The sequence below is a fragment of the Zingiber officinale genome, chromosome 3A, assembly GCF_018446385.1.
Source record: "Zingiber officinale cultivar Zhangliang chromosome 3A, Zo_v1.1, whole genome shotgun sequence".
NCBI classification, from domain to species: Eukaryota; Viridiplantae; Streptophyta; class Magnoliopsida; order Zingiberales; family Zingiberaceae; genus Zingiber; species Zingiber officinale.
The window spans coordinates 142,370,422-142,386,234 of NC_055990.1; the positions used below are offsets into that span (position 1 = coordinate 142,370,422).

At 34.4% G+C, this 15,813-nt stretch overlaps 2 protein-coding genes and 1 long non-coding RNA gene across 5 annotated transcripts; 1 reads left to right on the top strand and 2 right to left on the bottom strand.

The window, feature by feature from the left end:
• Window positions 1-505: 505 nt before the first annotated feature.
• LOC122052599 (dnaJ homolog subfamily C member 7-like) lies at window positions 506-5,914 on the bottom strand. Its single transcript, XM_042614194.1, has 7 exons — window positions 5,810-5,914; window positions 5,522-5,632; window positions 5,231-5,297; window positions 3,087-3,293; window positions 2,064-2,299; window positions 993-1,071; window positions 506-879 (listed from the first exon to the last, which is right to left on the bottom strand). The coding sequence occupies exons 2-7, from the start codon at window positions 5,581-5,583 to the stop codon at window positions 724-726; spliced, it is 807 nt and encodes a 268-aa protein (XP_042470128.1). The 5' UTR covers window positions 5,584-5,632; window positions 5,810-5,914; the 3' UTR covers window positions 506-723.
• A 10-nt stretch (window positions 5,915-5,924) lies between these two features.
• LOC122052598 lies at window positions 5,925-12,937 on the bottom strand. 3 transcript variants are annotated; one of them, XM_042614191.1, is made up of 4 exons: window positions 9,777-12,937; window positions 9,341-9,580; window positions 8,022-8,149; window positions 5,925-5,957 (listed from the first exon to the last, which is right to left on the bottom strand). In XM_042614191.1, the coding sequence occupies exon 1, from the start codon at window positions 12,502-12,504 to the stop codon at window positions 10,861-10,863; it is 1,644 nt and encodes a 547-aa protein (XP_042470125.1). In that variant the 5' UTR covers window positions 12,505-12,937; the 3' UTR covers window positions 5,925-5,957; window positions 8,022-8,149; window positions 9,341-9,580; window positions 9,777-10,860. The 3 variants fall into 3 exon arrangements, with proteins under 3 accessions (XP_042470125.1, XP_042470124.1, XP_042470126.1); XM_042614192.1 differs by lacking the exon at window positions 5,925-5,957 and adding an exon at window positions 7,866-7,927; XM_042614190.1 differs by lacking the exon at window positions 5,925-5,957 and having other exon boundaries at window positions 7,854-8,149.
• A 1,036-nt stretch (window positions 12,938-13,973) lies between these two features.
• Window positions 13,974-14,633, top strand: LOC122054087. The gene is made up of 2 exons (XR_006132552.1): window positions 13,974-14,158; window positions 14,341-14,633. It is a non-coding gene; the product is annotated as an uncharacterized LOC122054087 (long non-coding RNA).
• Window positions 14,634-15,813: the final 1,180 nt, after the last annotated feature.

Here is a 15,813-nt window from a genome sequence, read left to right on the forward strand (position 1 = left end):
TAACCAAATATATATAGTTATCTATATTATGAAGTGAATGGGCGGAGAATCTTTTTGGCACAGGGAGCTTCTTTAATTTTAGCGTATCGCTTTAAAGGAAAAGTGATGTGGGCCGACTTGAAATGTGTGAGAGAGAGAGAGTTCGCGCTTTATTGGTTATCTTCTGACATGGTGGATTAGGTTTAGACAGTAGCACTTGCAGATTTCTAGAAGGGCACTGATCGATTATGAAGGCAAAGAATCTTAATTAATTAACGTTCTTTTGGTGGTATAATATGCATATTATAATGAAGGCAAAGAATTAGGATGATTTGCGAGAAAAACTAACAATAATAATTTTTTTTTTTTTGTAAAGAGATATTTTGAAAGTTTTGGTCTCTCTAGTTTGGTTCATTGTGGGCGAAAGAAAGAAAGAAGAATAGCACCATGGATGGGCATTTCTTGGTAGATCTATTAACTTATCAAAACAAATAGTTTCCATTGCCCAACATCGGCACATGAATGCTAACATAAGATCAAACACAAGCACACTATACTTCCGCATAAACACGTACCTTATGTACAATGTGTGTTTTCTCTTTTCATAACTACCATTCAAAACTATGAAGTACCAATGTGATCTATCCTATGGACAAACGAGATGCAACTCATTTCGTGCTTCTTTTCTATTCTGTTGTCTATCATAAACCTTAACGAAGGGAGGCAAGTGTCACTTTAATTCTCTTAAAGTTTAGTAGGTTTATTCCTTGAGGGTCCTAAAAGTACAGAATATGCCTCTCCAATCATCTTCAACAATCTATCAGCATCCCTATGGACTTCTTCAGCCACTTCTCTCCGAAGCTTGTCAAGATTTTCGCTCCTGACCAAGATCTGAACAGCCTGCAGCGTTGCATTTAAAGTTTTTTTTAAAAAACAACTTCAGAAGATCTAGTACAATTTCGATACTTGCATTTCATGGCAGGAAATGGTTGGAGATTATCCAGGGCATGTACCTTATCTGGGTGATGTCTCAATGCAGCTTTTCGGTATGCCTTCTTTATATCTGCTACAGAGCTCGATGATTCAATTCCCCTGTGAATTAAGGGTGCCCAAACAATAAGACTAGTAATTATGTCAATGAGAAAAAAAAAAATGAAATCAATTTCAATTACAAATTATCAAAATATTAAGGTTGAAGCTTTTGTAATCCAAGGACACTCTGTATCCAATTTCAGGGTTTTGAATCAAGCATTCTGTCTTTTCGCATCTGAAACTTCTTTTTTAAGTTATTGATCAGAGCAGAGAAAGATTAAACAAAGTAAATAAGGTTACAGAACAAAACCATAATATATAAATATTTTCATATAGCTGATCCTAAATGGTTGAATCCAACATGAGGATGATGAGGATGATATTTATATCTACATTATTACAAGGTCTTTTCCCTTAAAGTTGCCAAAATATATGTTGGAACCATAACTAGAAACAAATATATTCAACTGGTCTAATAAAGTATTCTCAACAATTAGGAAGAGAAACATTGAGGTCATTCATAGCTATTTATTCCTAGCTATATTGTAGGTATTAACCATATCCACATCAACAAACTGGATTAGTCCTAGCTATTTAGATTGGCTACATAAATCTAATCCTCCGTTCAAACTACATCACTATTAATATTCAGATCTTAATTCACTTTTAATCAGGTTAGCTAGAGTTTCCTTTGATTTCTGTCTACTTCTCATACCTTCAAATCTAATTGATCAGCATGTTAAAATATTGAAAATGTCCATACTAACTTTACTTATATTCTCTTATTTTATTGTCTAGGGTAGCACCTAGTTGCTAATATATAGTAGCAACTAATTAGCAACTAGACAGGCAGAAGGATGGGCTAGTTGTTGAGCATCACCAGTTCAACCCAGCTGATCTTGCCCTAATTCTAGTGTCATAAATGTCAGACTATTGGAAAAGATGGAAGTGTAATTTAGACCTTGAATTCCTTCATGACTTCTTTAACAGAATACAACTATTAGTTAAATATAAAAACAATAAAAGGCAAACCCAAATTAGCAAGAACTCACAAAATAAGGTACATATCCAAAGGGATATCTTTCCTAGCCTCTTCCTCCGTAATAGAAAGCCGCAACCGAGCTTGACATAAATCACTTTGGTTAGGGACAGCACTTTCCAAAGTACCGGCTTGGTTATCCTTGACTTTAATTTGCTTTTCCAAAAGGGACACAAGTCTGCGCAGATCATTAGATGCTTGTTCATAGTCTGTGATCCTCTCATATAAGGAAGCCCTTCTAGAAAGTGCCTGTTGTACATCATCAATGAAAGATATTTAGTACATGGAATAAAAGAAGAGTATTAAAGAGATGTCATTGTTAAGAACATTTGAGTTTTTCCAAGCATAAGCTTGAAGGTGAATTGAAATTTAAAAACTCAACTGTCAAGTTATTGTATGTAGTCTGATAAGAACTGTTCTTAACCCAAAAGTGCTTGTGCATATTGTTCAGAACACCATATTTAGAACCATCTTGCAGAGATCAGAAATCTGCTTTCAATGAACAAGTGAAACATTGCCTTCCTCTCACAAAGGAAGCAAATATTGATTTGCATAACATGCAATATATATTATCTCAGCACTCCTTATGTGATGAGTTTGATGCAAATTTGGTTTGGAACAGTTAGATTCCAGAATTTTTAGCTTCTGACCACCTTGGACCTTTTCTTAATTTGAAGGTCAATTTGTAACTTTTTGGTCCAATTTTTTGAAGAGTTTCCTTCTTAGGAATTTGTCACCAAATTGCAGATTGATTTGAAGAGATTTGTTCTTCCAAATTTTAGTCCATCTATAGATATTTTGAGTGCATGTATGGATTGTGGTGGCCAAAAAGTACTATGCTTTCCAATTAAGGACCCAATGTCCCTGTTAAAGAAAACCAACAAAAGTGGATAATATCATGTATTGCATAAACTAGGTTTGGGTGAAGAGACATGTAATGGCTTAGGATAATGTGCAAATGAAGAGGACAAGGACTTGAAACCAACAAACTTAAAATTACCATATGAGAGCTTAGGAAATAAAGCTACTGACCAACCTTAGGATAGGTAGCATCAAGGGCTATGGCCACACTGCAATCTGCAATTGCATCAGTAATTTGGCCTACAGCTTGATATGCAGCAGCATGGTTACAGAGGCATATTGCTGCAAAAGGACGTGATTCAATATTAAATGCTAAAACAGCACTGTAATGCTTTATTGCATCAAGATGTCTTTCCTCTTTAAAGGCTTGATTTCCAGCAGCCTGAGAATGAGAGTTATAAAAATAAAAAAATTCAATATACAATTATGAAAAGAAACAACAACCAAAAGTCACACAAAAATAATTCCGAGAATAAAGGTAGCAGCCTTCTAAAGGAATTTGCCATTATTAGATATCATAATTTTCAAATGTCAGTCTAATTATCTATTAGTGTCAGTACAGTGTACCTAGGTTGATACATAATTTATATTGTGAATAAGCACAAATGTACTTTTATTTCTTATTTTAAAGTATTGTCTCAATGAATTAGAGATAGTGTAATATTATTAATCAATGAAAAGAGGGTTAATTACATCCACATAAAGAGGACCATAACATGATAACTATAGAAGTCCAACTGACCATTCATTTACTTTTGTCAACATATTAGCAGTTTGACTGATTTAATCTTCTGTTATACCAGCATATCCCCACATGGTTGCATTTTGTCATTGTTATTCATTATTCATTTGATAGAAGTTGCTACCTGTCACTTAAACATACAATAGGACGTTTCATCTTATATTCCTACCTACTAATATAATTTCTATAGCAGATGGACAAATATTTTTATCCACCAATCTATTCAATGTCAGAATCCAAACTCCTATTAGTGCCAGTATTTTTGTTTCCATAGTGGGATCCGCAGCTCAAATTAAAGCCATAAATAGTAGCCAACAGATTAAATTAAAGGTAGCACAAGTTGTGGAGTAGAAGTGTTTTCACAATTTGGGTGTTATCTTGATAAAACTACTCAGAATCAATTGGCTAGAGATCAATGATCACTAAGTTGCTTGAACAATTCCAATTAGACCCTCTATATGAACAATTTTGATATTCTTGGTTAGATTGAAAAATATAAAATGTTCATATTACTACAATTATATTCTAAAACGTGATAAATTATGTGCCAATCATAATTCTAAAAATTATTTTAACTAAATTTTAAGCTCATAAAACTGCTCTCTATTCTTACAATCCTCTCCCCGTTACCTAGGTAAAATCTCAATTTCAATAACCTTGCCAATGTCCATATCTTCTATGACATTTTCCTAGTCTTACACTAATCTCCTGCTACGACCACTCCCTTTCATGGTTTCCTATTGTTGTTCATGATGATGATTGAATCATTTCTTATTCCTGTCCACAGCACTTGTTTTCTTTCTGAGATATTTAATAAACCATAGATGACTTGCAATGATTATGACAATGAGAAGAAATATGAAGTTAGACCATCAACACGCCCTTCAAACTGAAAGATTAATTTGTTATGATGCATTTGCAACCAAAGTATAATGACTGTCTAACATTTCAGTATCCCATGACAAGAATATTTATATGCCAGGAAAGTGGAAAGAATTGTGTCATCACAATTGTTGACATCACAATCATCAAAAATTGAATAGATGAGTCTATCATCGAAAATTTCATGTTTGGTGATGCACGTGGTTGTAAGCTCCAGATTCCTATGAAGCAAACAGAAAATTAACAGACCTACTGCTAGATCAGGATGCATCTTCAAACCAGATGCTGTTCCTGCAGTTATTGTTTCACTTCTTTGATTATCAGTCCTTCATTAAATCCTCTCCTAGCTTTTGGTTATCATTTTTTGCACCACTTGTTGAAATGATTTCAGTATCTCCAAGTTTACTTACTTTTCCCTTTTATTCTCATCATAAACATTTACTAAGCCGATATGCCATTGTTTTAAAGTAAACCAACACCAATCGTAACAAAATAAATAACATGAAAACAAAAGCCACATAGGGTTTGCCCTAACAAAGTGGAGCTGATCTGAACTTAATGTTACCAAATGTTCTGAGATTACAGAAAAGAAAGGCCAAAGGTATGCTTAGGTGCCTGAAGTATAAATCATGTTACATAAATTTTTTAAAATAGTTCTACTAAGCATAATGCCAAAAAGAAAATAAATGGCTTACTTTAAGGCGTAACAGCTCACATATGGAGGCATACAGTGATGTGGAAGAGTCTGAGTTGCTGCTATCCCTAGGTAAATAAAATATTTGTAAGAACATATTTGAAGAAACAACATTATCCTGTTAAATTCTGAGAAAATATAGTGAAATTTAACAGTACTTGTCCACTATACTTTTCCCTTATTCAAGCTTCTTCTGCAATTCAAATGCTTGATCTAGTTTTCCTAAATAGAAGTTAGCCCTTGCCTTCAGGAGCCAACGCCAGCAATATAGGGGGAAAATTTGGAGATTTACAGAGTTATCTTCTTTGTTTGGCTGTAAATTGACTCCAGAAGATAAAGCATTAACTTCGGCATGTCCCATAGTCTGCTCACTGAAGTTGATTACTTCTTCATACCTTTGAAGCTGTAAAATTGAAGAACAATATTCAGGATACTAAAATAGATCTTCAAAACATGTATCTGAGATAATATGAATCCTCTTGCTACTTTCCAATATATATTCGAATAGAAGAGAAGAATGGTCATTATGGTACTAAGGACGCTATTCAAACCATAGACAATTAAACTTAAAATTACAAACCATAAGAGCCTCATCTTTCATTGCCATCAATTTTTCTGAATGTGCACTTATTATTAAGGACTCAGAGATCAGTTGTAACACCTTTGTCAGTCCATCACATGTCCTTTGAGTAAAGCTCCTCAGCCTGGCTCATGCGATCAGCCACTTGCTATGGCACCAAAGAAGTATTTTAGTCTACCAATTTGTGAAGGCAAAGGTAATCGAACAAAAAGTGCACACAACTAGCATAACTAAAGCAAACAGAATAATTCAACATGAAAATTTTATTTGTTGAGGATTAGCACGTATAGCAGTAGTCTAGCAATGTTAATCATCAATTAGCTGTAAGAACCAAACCATAAAAAAATCAGCAGGTAACTCTTTCTTCCAAATAGGTTACAACATAGTTAATTATTATGGTTCATATGAGGCAGGAATGAGCCAGCAGCAAAGCATAAATACAAATTTCCTTTTTCAAATTACTCAAACCCTTTTTATGTATATCTTAGACACTCAGTGGATTCTTCATATACTTGAACCCTTCAATTTGGAAAAATTTAATTTCCATATAGCATTTGAATTGTACCATTAAGTAGAGAAAACATGAATGTGTATGTCCATGTCATTAATGAAATGGGTCAAAAAAGAACCCTTTATCAGGGAGTGCAATTAGTCATCCTACATTGGCACTCCATGATAAAGTGAGTTATTATTGAAGAAAAATGCAAATATAATCTGCATTTACTGGTAATATGGGCCTCATGAAACACTATATGTAATTTATGTGCTACAAATTAAAGTATAAAACAATTGAAGGAGTAGCTCAGGAATTGCATCTCTACTTAAATGACAATGACATCAAAAACAAATAATACATTCCAACCATTATTAGCTGACTACATGGATTAAACACTATTGAGCTCAATGCACAACCATCATCATCAACAAGCTATATTTGTCCCAACTATTTAAGATCGGCTACATGAATTTTATCCATTGTTTGAACTTGAGCTGGTGGAAAGACTATATCACTATTGATATACAAATTAGTTAAATTAATTTTTATAACAATAGCTAATGTTTTTTTTTGGCATTCCTTTACCTCTCACACCTTCCACTCTAAATGAATTCAACTTTTCTAATTATAAAATATATTGTTGCTTTAGAGCATGTCCATACCATGATCATATATCTCAACTTTGAGGCTTCAGCAATCCCATGAAATTTTCTGATAAGAGAGAATATTCATAGATAAACAATTGAAAAAAAAAAAACCCCACAAAATCCACATTCTTGAGAGCATTTAGTGGGGTTTCGTAGGCTATTGAGAGAATTTGTTGTAAAATTTCTATATACTTTTTATATATCAAAGTAAATCCTATATCATGTTGATATTCAGATTTTAGAGCATTTGAAATTGTTAATATGTAGTACCAGAGACTTCCAGATGTACAAATAAAAAGTGATGACAAACACATGCTGAGTTGTTCTCTCAATCTAGTCTTCATGTTAGCTTTAGAGAGCTTTCATAATGTTGAATTTTGTTCAGCAGAGTAATTGAATAACATAACATTCATAACACGCTAAACAAATAAGATTGTACCACAAACAACAACAAACACTTGCAAATTTCATCTATCTGCCTAGACTTCAAATAAATCCTGCTTAGCATATCTCCTTGAAAATACCATGCTGCACAAAATCAGATATCCAACCTTAGAAGGTTAAGGCAGCATTTGGTTTGTAAATTTTCTATTTTCATTTTCTGAGAAACTAAAAAATATTGATTGGTTGAAAATTTCCACATTTGTTTTCTAGAAAAGGAGATATCATTTTATGGGAAAATAGAGAATGTCTAAATGTCATTTTCTAAGAAAACGAAAAATGCACGTTTTTAGAAAATGAAAATAGAAACCAAACGCTCTCTAAGCTTATCCCTTTCCAAAAGCATACTAGTCTTTATATTTTGCTACACGCATGACTTTGTAAGTACAAATTCAACTGACAAAAAATAAAATAGTAAAAAGTCATAGCTTAAGGAATTGCTTGCAGGCAAATTAGTTACCATTTTCTCAAAAGATATCACAAAATCTTTCTGATCCTGCAGGTCCTTACTGGTTTAACCGTTATTGAGGCAATCTCATAAGTCATTTTGCATGTAATAGAAACCATACATCAGCCATGTTATATCAGAAGACCAAGTAATCAGCACAAGAACTAGATCAAGTGCTACCTGAGCTTTCTGAAGTCCATCAGAAGACTGTCAATATTTTTTCATCCAGATTCCCATCATGTTTTGAGAGCAAGCAGTCATTAAAAAATTTTATTGCTTCATCAACTTCACCCAGTGTGAGATGGCAACTATATCAAGTAACAAACTATAAGGTAATAGTTTTTAGTTGTATAAATCATAATGCAACATAAAACAAAAAAGCAACCAAACATCTGACCATCAATTAAATTAAGTTTAATAAAAAACATCTACAAAAAATAACAAAAGTGCTCTGGCTATCACAACCAAAGGTAAGATAGAAGTAATCTGCAGCAAAAAAGACTATTTAAATTGTTATTTAACAACCAGTGGTAACCATTAAATCATCCCAAGGACAGGCATCTTTTATGTGATGCCAATGAAAGCTCTTAGAATATGGAACATGAACTCATGTAAGAAGAAAAAGGAACTTGTATACCAGACTTAATGGCCTTCATTAAAAAAAACTTGCATTCCAGACTTAATGGCTTGACATGCAGATTGTAGGCCAAAATCACTAGTCACCAAGAGGATTAAATTATAGTCATGAATAGAAGCAATAGTCCATTCCTCCACCATATTTGCAGATTCCTCCATATTTGCACTAGTCACCATATTTGCAGATTCCTCCACTTTTCAGCTTCAACATTTAAGTTCAAGTAAAAGAGAATTGATCAGCGGTTGGTTTATCTCTTCCATTTTACTATGATTTCACTGAATTATCTTTTCTTTTTAAGTCCATCCTCGTTTGCCTTATGATCCAAGAGGATTAAATTATAGTCATGAATAGAAGCAATGTTTCATTCCTCCACCATATTTGCAGAAATAATTAAAATAGATGAATATTTAACTTTCACATCTTAGTCTCCCCTTTTCAGTTTCAACATTTAAGTTCAAGTAAAAGAGAATTGATCAGCGGTTGGTTTATCTCTTCTATTTTACTTTCATTGAATTATCTTTACTTTTTATGTCCATCCTCATTTGTCTTAAGTTTCAAGTGTTAATCGTGATATCTTTTTTAGGAAAAAAAATGTCTCCACATAAACAGAGCTTTCAAGTAACAAGTAGTTAGAAAAAGGACTTGATTCTTTTTGCACCCAGAATTTAGAAAATCCACACTTTCCATCATGAAGACATATGATTCACTAAATTAGCACGCTTTTCAGAAGAGTTAGAGAAACTATCCCAAGATTCACGACAATCATCAAGTATAATGTACATGTATAAAATCTGATTGAAATCAAATACTACACGTAATGAATGAAAATATGGCATCAACCACCAAATCAATAAAGACTCACCTTGCAACCCTGACTTGAGCCCGGAGGAAGCTGGAATCTATTGTAATAGCTAGCATACAGTCATTAAGAGCATCTCTTATTCTTCCAAGGGAAATTCGTGCAGCTGAACGATTACTATAGCACAACATCAATGCTTGATTTCAGCTTTGATTATTTTCTTTCTAAAAGATAGAGTTCAGCCCTCGTGTATAGTACTCTTCGGCTTCGAGAAGATGTCCTTCTGCATAAGCTTGATTACCCCTAATGAAGGTGAAATTGTCAACAATGTAAAGCCCATTTGTATTAACTGATAACATTTTGCAAACAACAAGCCCTTGTAATCTTGAATAAAGTTAATCAAAGTCATACTCAGTTACAGGTGCTGCTCCTTGTACCTTACAAAATACATGAAAGTGCACAAACAGAGTTAATAAATGAGAAAAGATATAATAAGTACCTAAGTCTCCACTTTTCACAAGCTTCCTGTTATGCTACTCTTCCAGGGTCAGAAATAATGAACTCTTTCTTGACCTCGAGGCTGGTATTTGTGCCATCTCCAGTATTGCTCACATTTTTTTTACTCTTGCATGGTTTGGTTGCATTGACTTGCTGGGAATTTGAAGAATATTCATTGATGTATCCATGGGAGCAAAATTTGAAATAGGATTTAAAATCTCATGAACAACTTTCATCTTGTTTTTCTTTCAGCGTTGATACTTTGAAGCTGACAATGGACTTTGAATCAAAAGATGATGCACCAAACATAAAATTTTCACCATCAAAGTCTTCTACTGAAGAATTGAAGTAAAGCATGTTCCTCCCTGACTAGCACCTAGAGGTTCAATTTCTGTTGCAGCAATGCTAGTTCCACAAGCAACATACTCAGTTTCAGACTTTGGAACAAATTTTTCTGAATATTTGAGACCAAATTCTCTGTCTAAATAATCTACGGAATCATTTTGATTTAGTTCACCATGTGTTGGATCATCTCCAGTGTTATTCAAGTTTTGTGTGGTAGAAATAAGGCATTCAGTTTCATCTAAACGGATTGATTTTTGTGTATCGATAGATGCCTGGGTTGAGGCAACATGTTTGGATTTACCTGATGGTACTGAATCTTCTCTTAACTTGGCACAGCAACTAAGTTCTCTTGATAAGGAGAATAATCCATCGATAAGCAACAATCAACAGAATCTGGATATTTATTTTCAAACACTTCTTCAATGGAGGAAAATGTTTGAGCAAAGGTTTGATGTGGTAGAATGATATTTTTTAGTTTACTATTTCTTTTTCTCATTCTGAAATCTTTACAATCAGCCTTCCTTCCAATGAATGTTTGACATCATCCAGAAAATAAAGTCTCCTTCAATAGGTCTTCTGTAGTTTTTGAACTTCTAAATTCTGTGTGTAATTCCTGCTTGCTCGGGCATACCTGTGAAATTGAAGACAGTCCTGACATTATCTGACTCTAGCTCTCTCTGAATCTCCACTTTATTATCCTTCTCAGTTGATGGATTTACAGGACTACAGCCAGAGGAAGTCTAAGAAGACTTGTCATTAACAAACACAAAAGAACTAGCCATCTTGTGTTTTGTACTCTCATCAGCTTGGTTTCTGATTTTGGAAGATATATCATCACCTGAATCTTGCAAATTCAACTTCTCCATTTCATCATGAAGATTACTAGGAAAACATTCACCAAACACAAAAACATCAACAGGATCATGTTTTGTGTAGTCATCATCTTGGTTTCTCTTTTGAGAAGCAAAATCATCACCAGAACTTTGCAAATTCAACTTTTCCATTACATTTTGAAAGCTACTAGGACCAGACTCATGGGACATGAAAGGATTAATAGAATTAAGTTTAGCACTCTCAACGGCTTGGTTTCCCCTTTCTGTATTAATATTATCAACAGGAGTTTGCAAATTCAGCTTCTCTAATTCAGCATGAAAGCTGCTCGGAGCAGAATTACTATTACCAAACACGAAAAAATTAGCAGAATTTAATCTAGTATCCTCTTCGCCTTGGTTAATCCTTTCAAAAAGAATAGCATCATCAGAATTTTGCAAATTCAGCTTCTCCATTTGATCATGAAGACTAGAGAATGAAGGACTATCAGAAGCTTTAAAAGAACTATCAGCTGAATTAGAACAAATACGCACCCTACTATTAAATATGGAAGAAAAATCATCACAAATTCCACTTTTTACAGGTTGTCTAATGCTCTTAGCAACACTATCTTTTGAATCTGAATTGCTTGCTGAATTTGTCCCAAAAACAAAGGTGTTTTCAAGCTTTCTAGGTACAAAACTATTTACAAATGGAACCCCAGGATTCAGCAGCTTGCCACAATTCAAGGTATCACCTGTGCTCAGACCTATTGAATCAGAATGCATGGGCGTTCTATCCGCAAAGGAAGATGTTTCGCTTGATTGTTTATTAGGTCTTTCACTTTTAAAACTATTAATTACCTCTCCGGCAAATGGAGCACTTTTATACTTCCCTAACTGACAACTACCAAAATCTAGATTGCCAAAACTCTCAGTAGTCAAATTAGGTTTCAAACTTTTCTCCTTGCTGTCGACTAATGAAAACGTATCCAAACTGCCCTTCTTACTCAGCTCCCCAGTATTATCCCAATTGAAATTTGCTGACGATTCAGCACCAAAATCAAATCCAGAACTTTCAGATTTAGTTGATGTGAAATTACCAAAATTTGGATCAACCACTGGCATAGTTTGACTGGAACTAGTGTCTTCCTTCAATTCCCTCCCAAGCAGGAATATATCAGCAGCAGAATCACAACCACTTCTGTCATGGCTAAATGCAGTATTCTCAGCTCCTAAATTTCTGGATGTTGGATTAGACTCAAAATCACCATGCTCCGGCTCCGAAGCACAATATTCGGTGCTCTGCTCCAACCTGGAGCTTGTCTTCGTGCCATTCCAAAAGACAAAACCACCAGCATCAACTCCATGCTTCAAAGACTCAAACTCACCTGATTCCGAATTCTCTGAAACTTTCTCCTCCTCTTTGGCATGAAATGGCTTGATGAACTTCTCCTGATGCCTGTGCGTTCCTCCAAACTCATTCGGCCCGGGAGCATCCGATGCAGCAACTGCCGCACCGTAACGAAAGGGATTGAACCCTGTTTCATCCTCAGTGTCCAAAATCACATCCATCCTCACACGGGAGGATGCGCGCTTCTTCCTCGCATTCGCAAGACGGGGTTTTGAGAGCCCGGCGGCCGTCGACTACTCCCCGGGAGCCAGAACCGAAGGAAGGTCGAGAGCGGCGAAAGGAGGGACAGGGGAAACAAATCGAACATCAGAAGCTCCACCGCCGGAAATGGCAGAGCCGCGGTACCCACACCCTAGGTCATTCCGACCCATGAAAACATGAGCAGAAGAATTCGGGACGCAGCTGGAAGCGGTGAAGAAAGGAGATCACCGATGCTATAAAAAATAAGGAAGGAAATGCTTGTATGGAATCCGGCGAAGTCGCTGCCGGCGTCGAGAGATTCAGGCGACCAGATCGATCGGTGGGGTTCGTCGTCTCGTTCCGCTAGGTGCTCTTTTTCAAGTATTTTTTTTTTTTTAAATCAAATCGGGTTTCGTGTGATATCTTAAAACCGTTCAAATATGTGATATTTATGAAAAAATCGACGGCCCCTTAAAATTTACAGTATCTTTAAATTTGCCCTTGGAAATTACCCTTGAGTTGAGCTTATTCAGTGAGTACCGTATAGTGTTAAAATGTAATAAGTACTTATTAAATTAAATATTAATTTTATTTACAAATATTATAATCACTTAAGTCGTATTTGTTATGATTCAATGAATTAGAAGTGCAATTGTTATGTTTAAAAAATTAAGAGGTAAATTAAAAAAAATAGATAAACTATAAAAGAAAAATATATCATTTTTGAAGTTAATTTAGATATATCTCATGAGTGATCTATCAGTCACTTTACGGCTAATTATAAATCGATTTTATGATTTGTCTTTTTAATATAATTTAGAAATAAAAGATATCTAAGAGGAGTATAATTATTTTTTGTGCTATAATGAATGTGCTTGTGCTGAAGGGATACTGATTGAAAAATAGAGAGAAGAAATTAATATTCATGACCAATCATCAATAAGTCACTATCACAAAACTAAAATGGAACAGGTTCTCATCCTAATTTCATAGAAAAAAACAAAAAAGAATTGGAATAATATGTGTCAAGACATAGCAAAATAAGATAGAAACAATTTTCACATCTCAACATCCTCGACCTAAAGTGAAGACAAGTCGAATTTAAAGGAACAATCCATTGATGGAGGCATACAGTCGACTATCGACTATTAGACGATTTTAAACCTCATCTAACACCTATAAAAATAGATTTTATTGGAGGATTTCGATATCATCCTTGAGGATTTTGAAGGAGAATATGTAGTTTCAAACCTTCAAACAGCAATCCAACAAAATTCCATTCATTGTCTATTGCCATGTGGAAACACCTCTTTTTCTATATTATTTATTTCTTTTACAATTCAAGAATAGTAGCTGAAGAATGAAGATTGACTGTTAGGGAAGAAAGGTAGATGAGCTTTCTCCTGTTTCATGGCTTTATAAACCCCCCAATCTACTCTGAAACAAAGGCACACAAACACAAGGTGTTCATTATCAGCTCCCTCCTCTCCTCTGCTTCTTTCCGTTTATTTTTGAAGTTTTGATCTGCTTCTTCATGGGGCCTGGAGGACCACCAGGTCCTGGCCCAGGGTGGGCCCCTCTTCCTGGAGGTCCAGGATGGGGGGGACCTGGTTTTGGTGGCTTCATACCTTCATGGTTAGTTCTCCTTCCTACTGCACACACATCTATCTGCCTCTTCAAGTAAACACCTCTTTGAGTACAAGTTATGATTTGATTCCGGTTGGACCGATAAGGAAAAACCGGGTCACTCGGCGATCCAATAATCATTAAAATTATCATTTGCAATTAATAAATTAATTAATTTTGCTGGATTGCAGTTTTTACTTCTTGTGCTGCTGCTGCTTGCTTCAGGAATGCTGTGGCCCCTTTTTTGGAGGACCTCCAGGGCCTCATGGTCCTCCTCCCTTTTGAAGTGAACAAGGTTGAGTCATGAAATATCAAGACTCAAAACTATTCAGCAAGTTACTTTTCCAATAAAAAGGGGCTCTTGTCTACCTTAACCTCTGTATTGAGCTGTTTGTTCTAAGAAGTGTGTGCATAGTATGTTGAACTTTTGATCAAAATCGCAATAATAAACAAACTCTAAGAAAGTCACAAAGGTTGTTTCAAACTTTGATATTTGAAGCAATGAATGCCATTCAATTAGTTGATCATCGCAAGGGTTGAGCCACATATATGTCTACTGGGGCTTTAGCACCGGAGGTGCGTGGAGTGAGTGACAGTGGGAAGTATATATATATATGTATGATGAAATATTTGTTAATGTAATCAAATTTGATTACAGTCCGAGTGTGTTTTTTTTTGCAATAAAAGTTGTTTAGCCCTGAACCATTGAATCCCGAGGATGGAAACACTTTTTCATGAATTGAGATAAGAGTTGATATATATAAACTTCTCTTCTATTTACAAAGGTAAAAGTTCATATAGAAGGGATTGTAACTCAAGTTGCTTTAAATCAAAATTATGTAAAAGAAACAAAATTTAAAAGAGCTAGGGAAAAAAAATATCTACACCTTTTACCCTACTTGAGGATTATCATTAGTATTTTTACTTAGGATTCCCTTGCTCGATCATTCACCGACTTGTTATAATTCTGTCGAACATAAGTGTATTATTTTTTTTGGGACAATGTGATGATTAAAATATGAGATGTTATTATATGAGATTTAAAGGTCAAATTGATGTATCCAAGTATATTTTTTCTATACCTTGATCATGTGTACTAATAACTAATAGTTATTCATGATTTATCTCTTTTGTGTTAGCTTAGAGACGGATTGACGAGAACAAGGTTCTTTTTTAATATATAGTAGATAGATGATTTTCTTATATTCAACTATCGTCTCAATTAATCTAAAATATAATTTATATGTATTTAAAGGTCTACCTCTAAAATATTCCTCCCATTCAAATTCTAATTTTTTTATTATTTTTTAATTATTTTTCTACTGCACATACGAGGGAAGAAAGAATTTTTTTTTCAAATCTCATTGTGAGGGCAATTTATATGATTAGGTTAAAAGTGATATCTCATCCATGGGATAGATTCAAGTGAGATTAAGGAAAAATTATCTTCCATATAATGGTATGCTCGACTTCTTGATTTATTTCTTTATAAATAATTATTTTATATAAAAAATTAAATAAAATTTTTTTGGATAATGGTGTAATAGTTAGACTCTCTAAATGATTAACATGTAGTCCCAAAAGGATAATTTGTAGTCTCTAAATATTTATCTGGATAATTTATAGTCCCTAAACACTTATCTAATCTAGTTGTGCGTTATCCA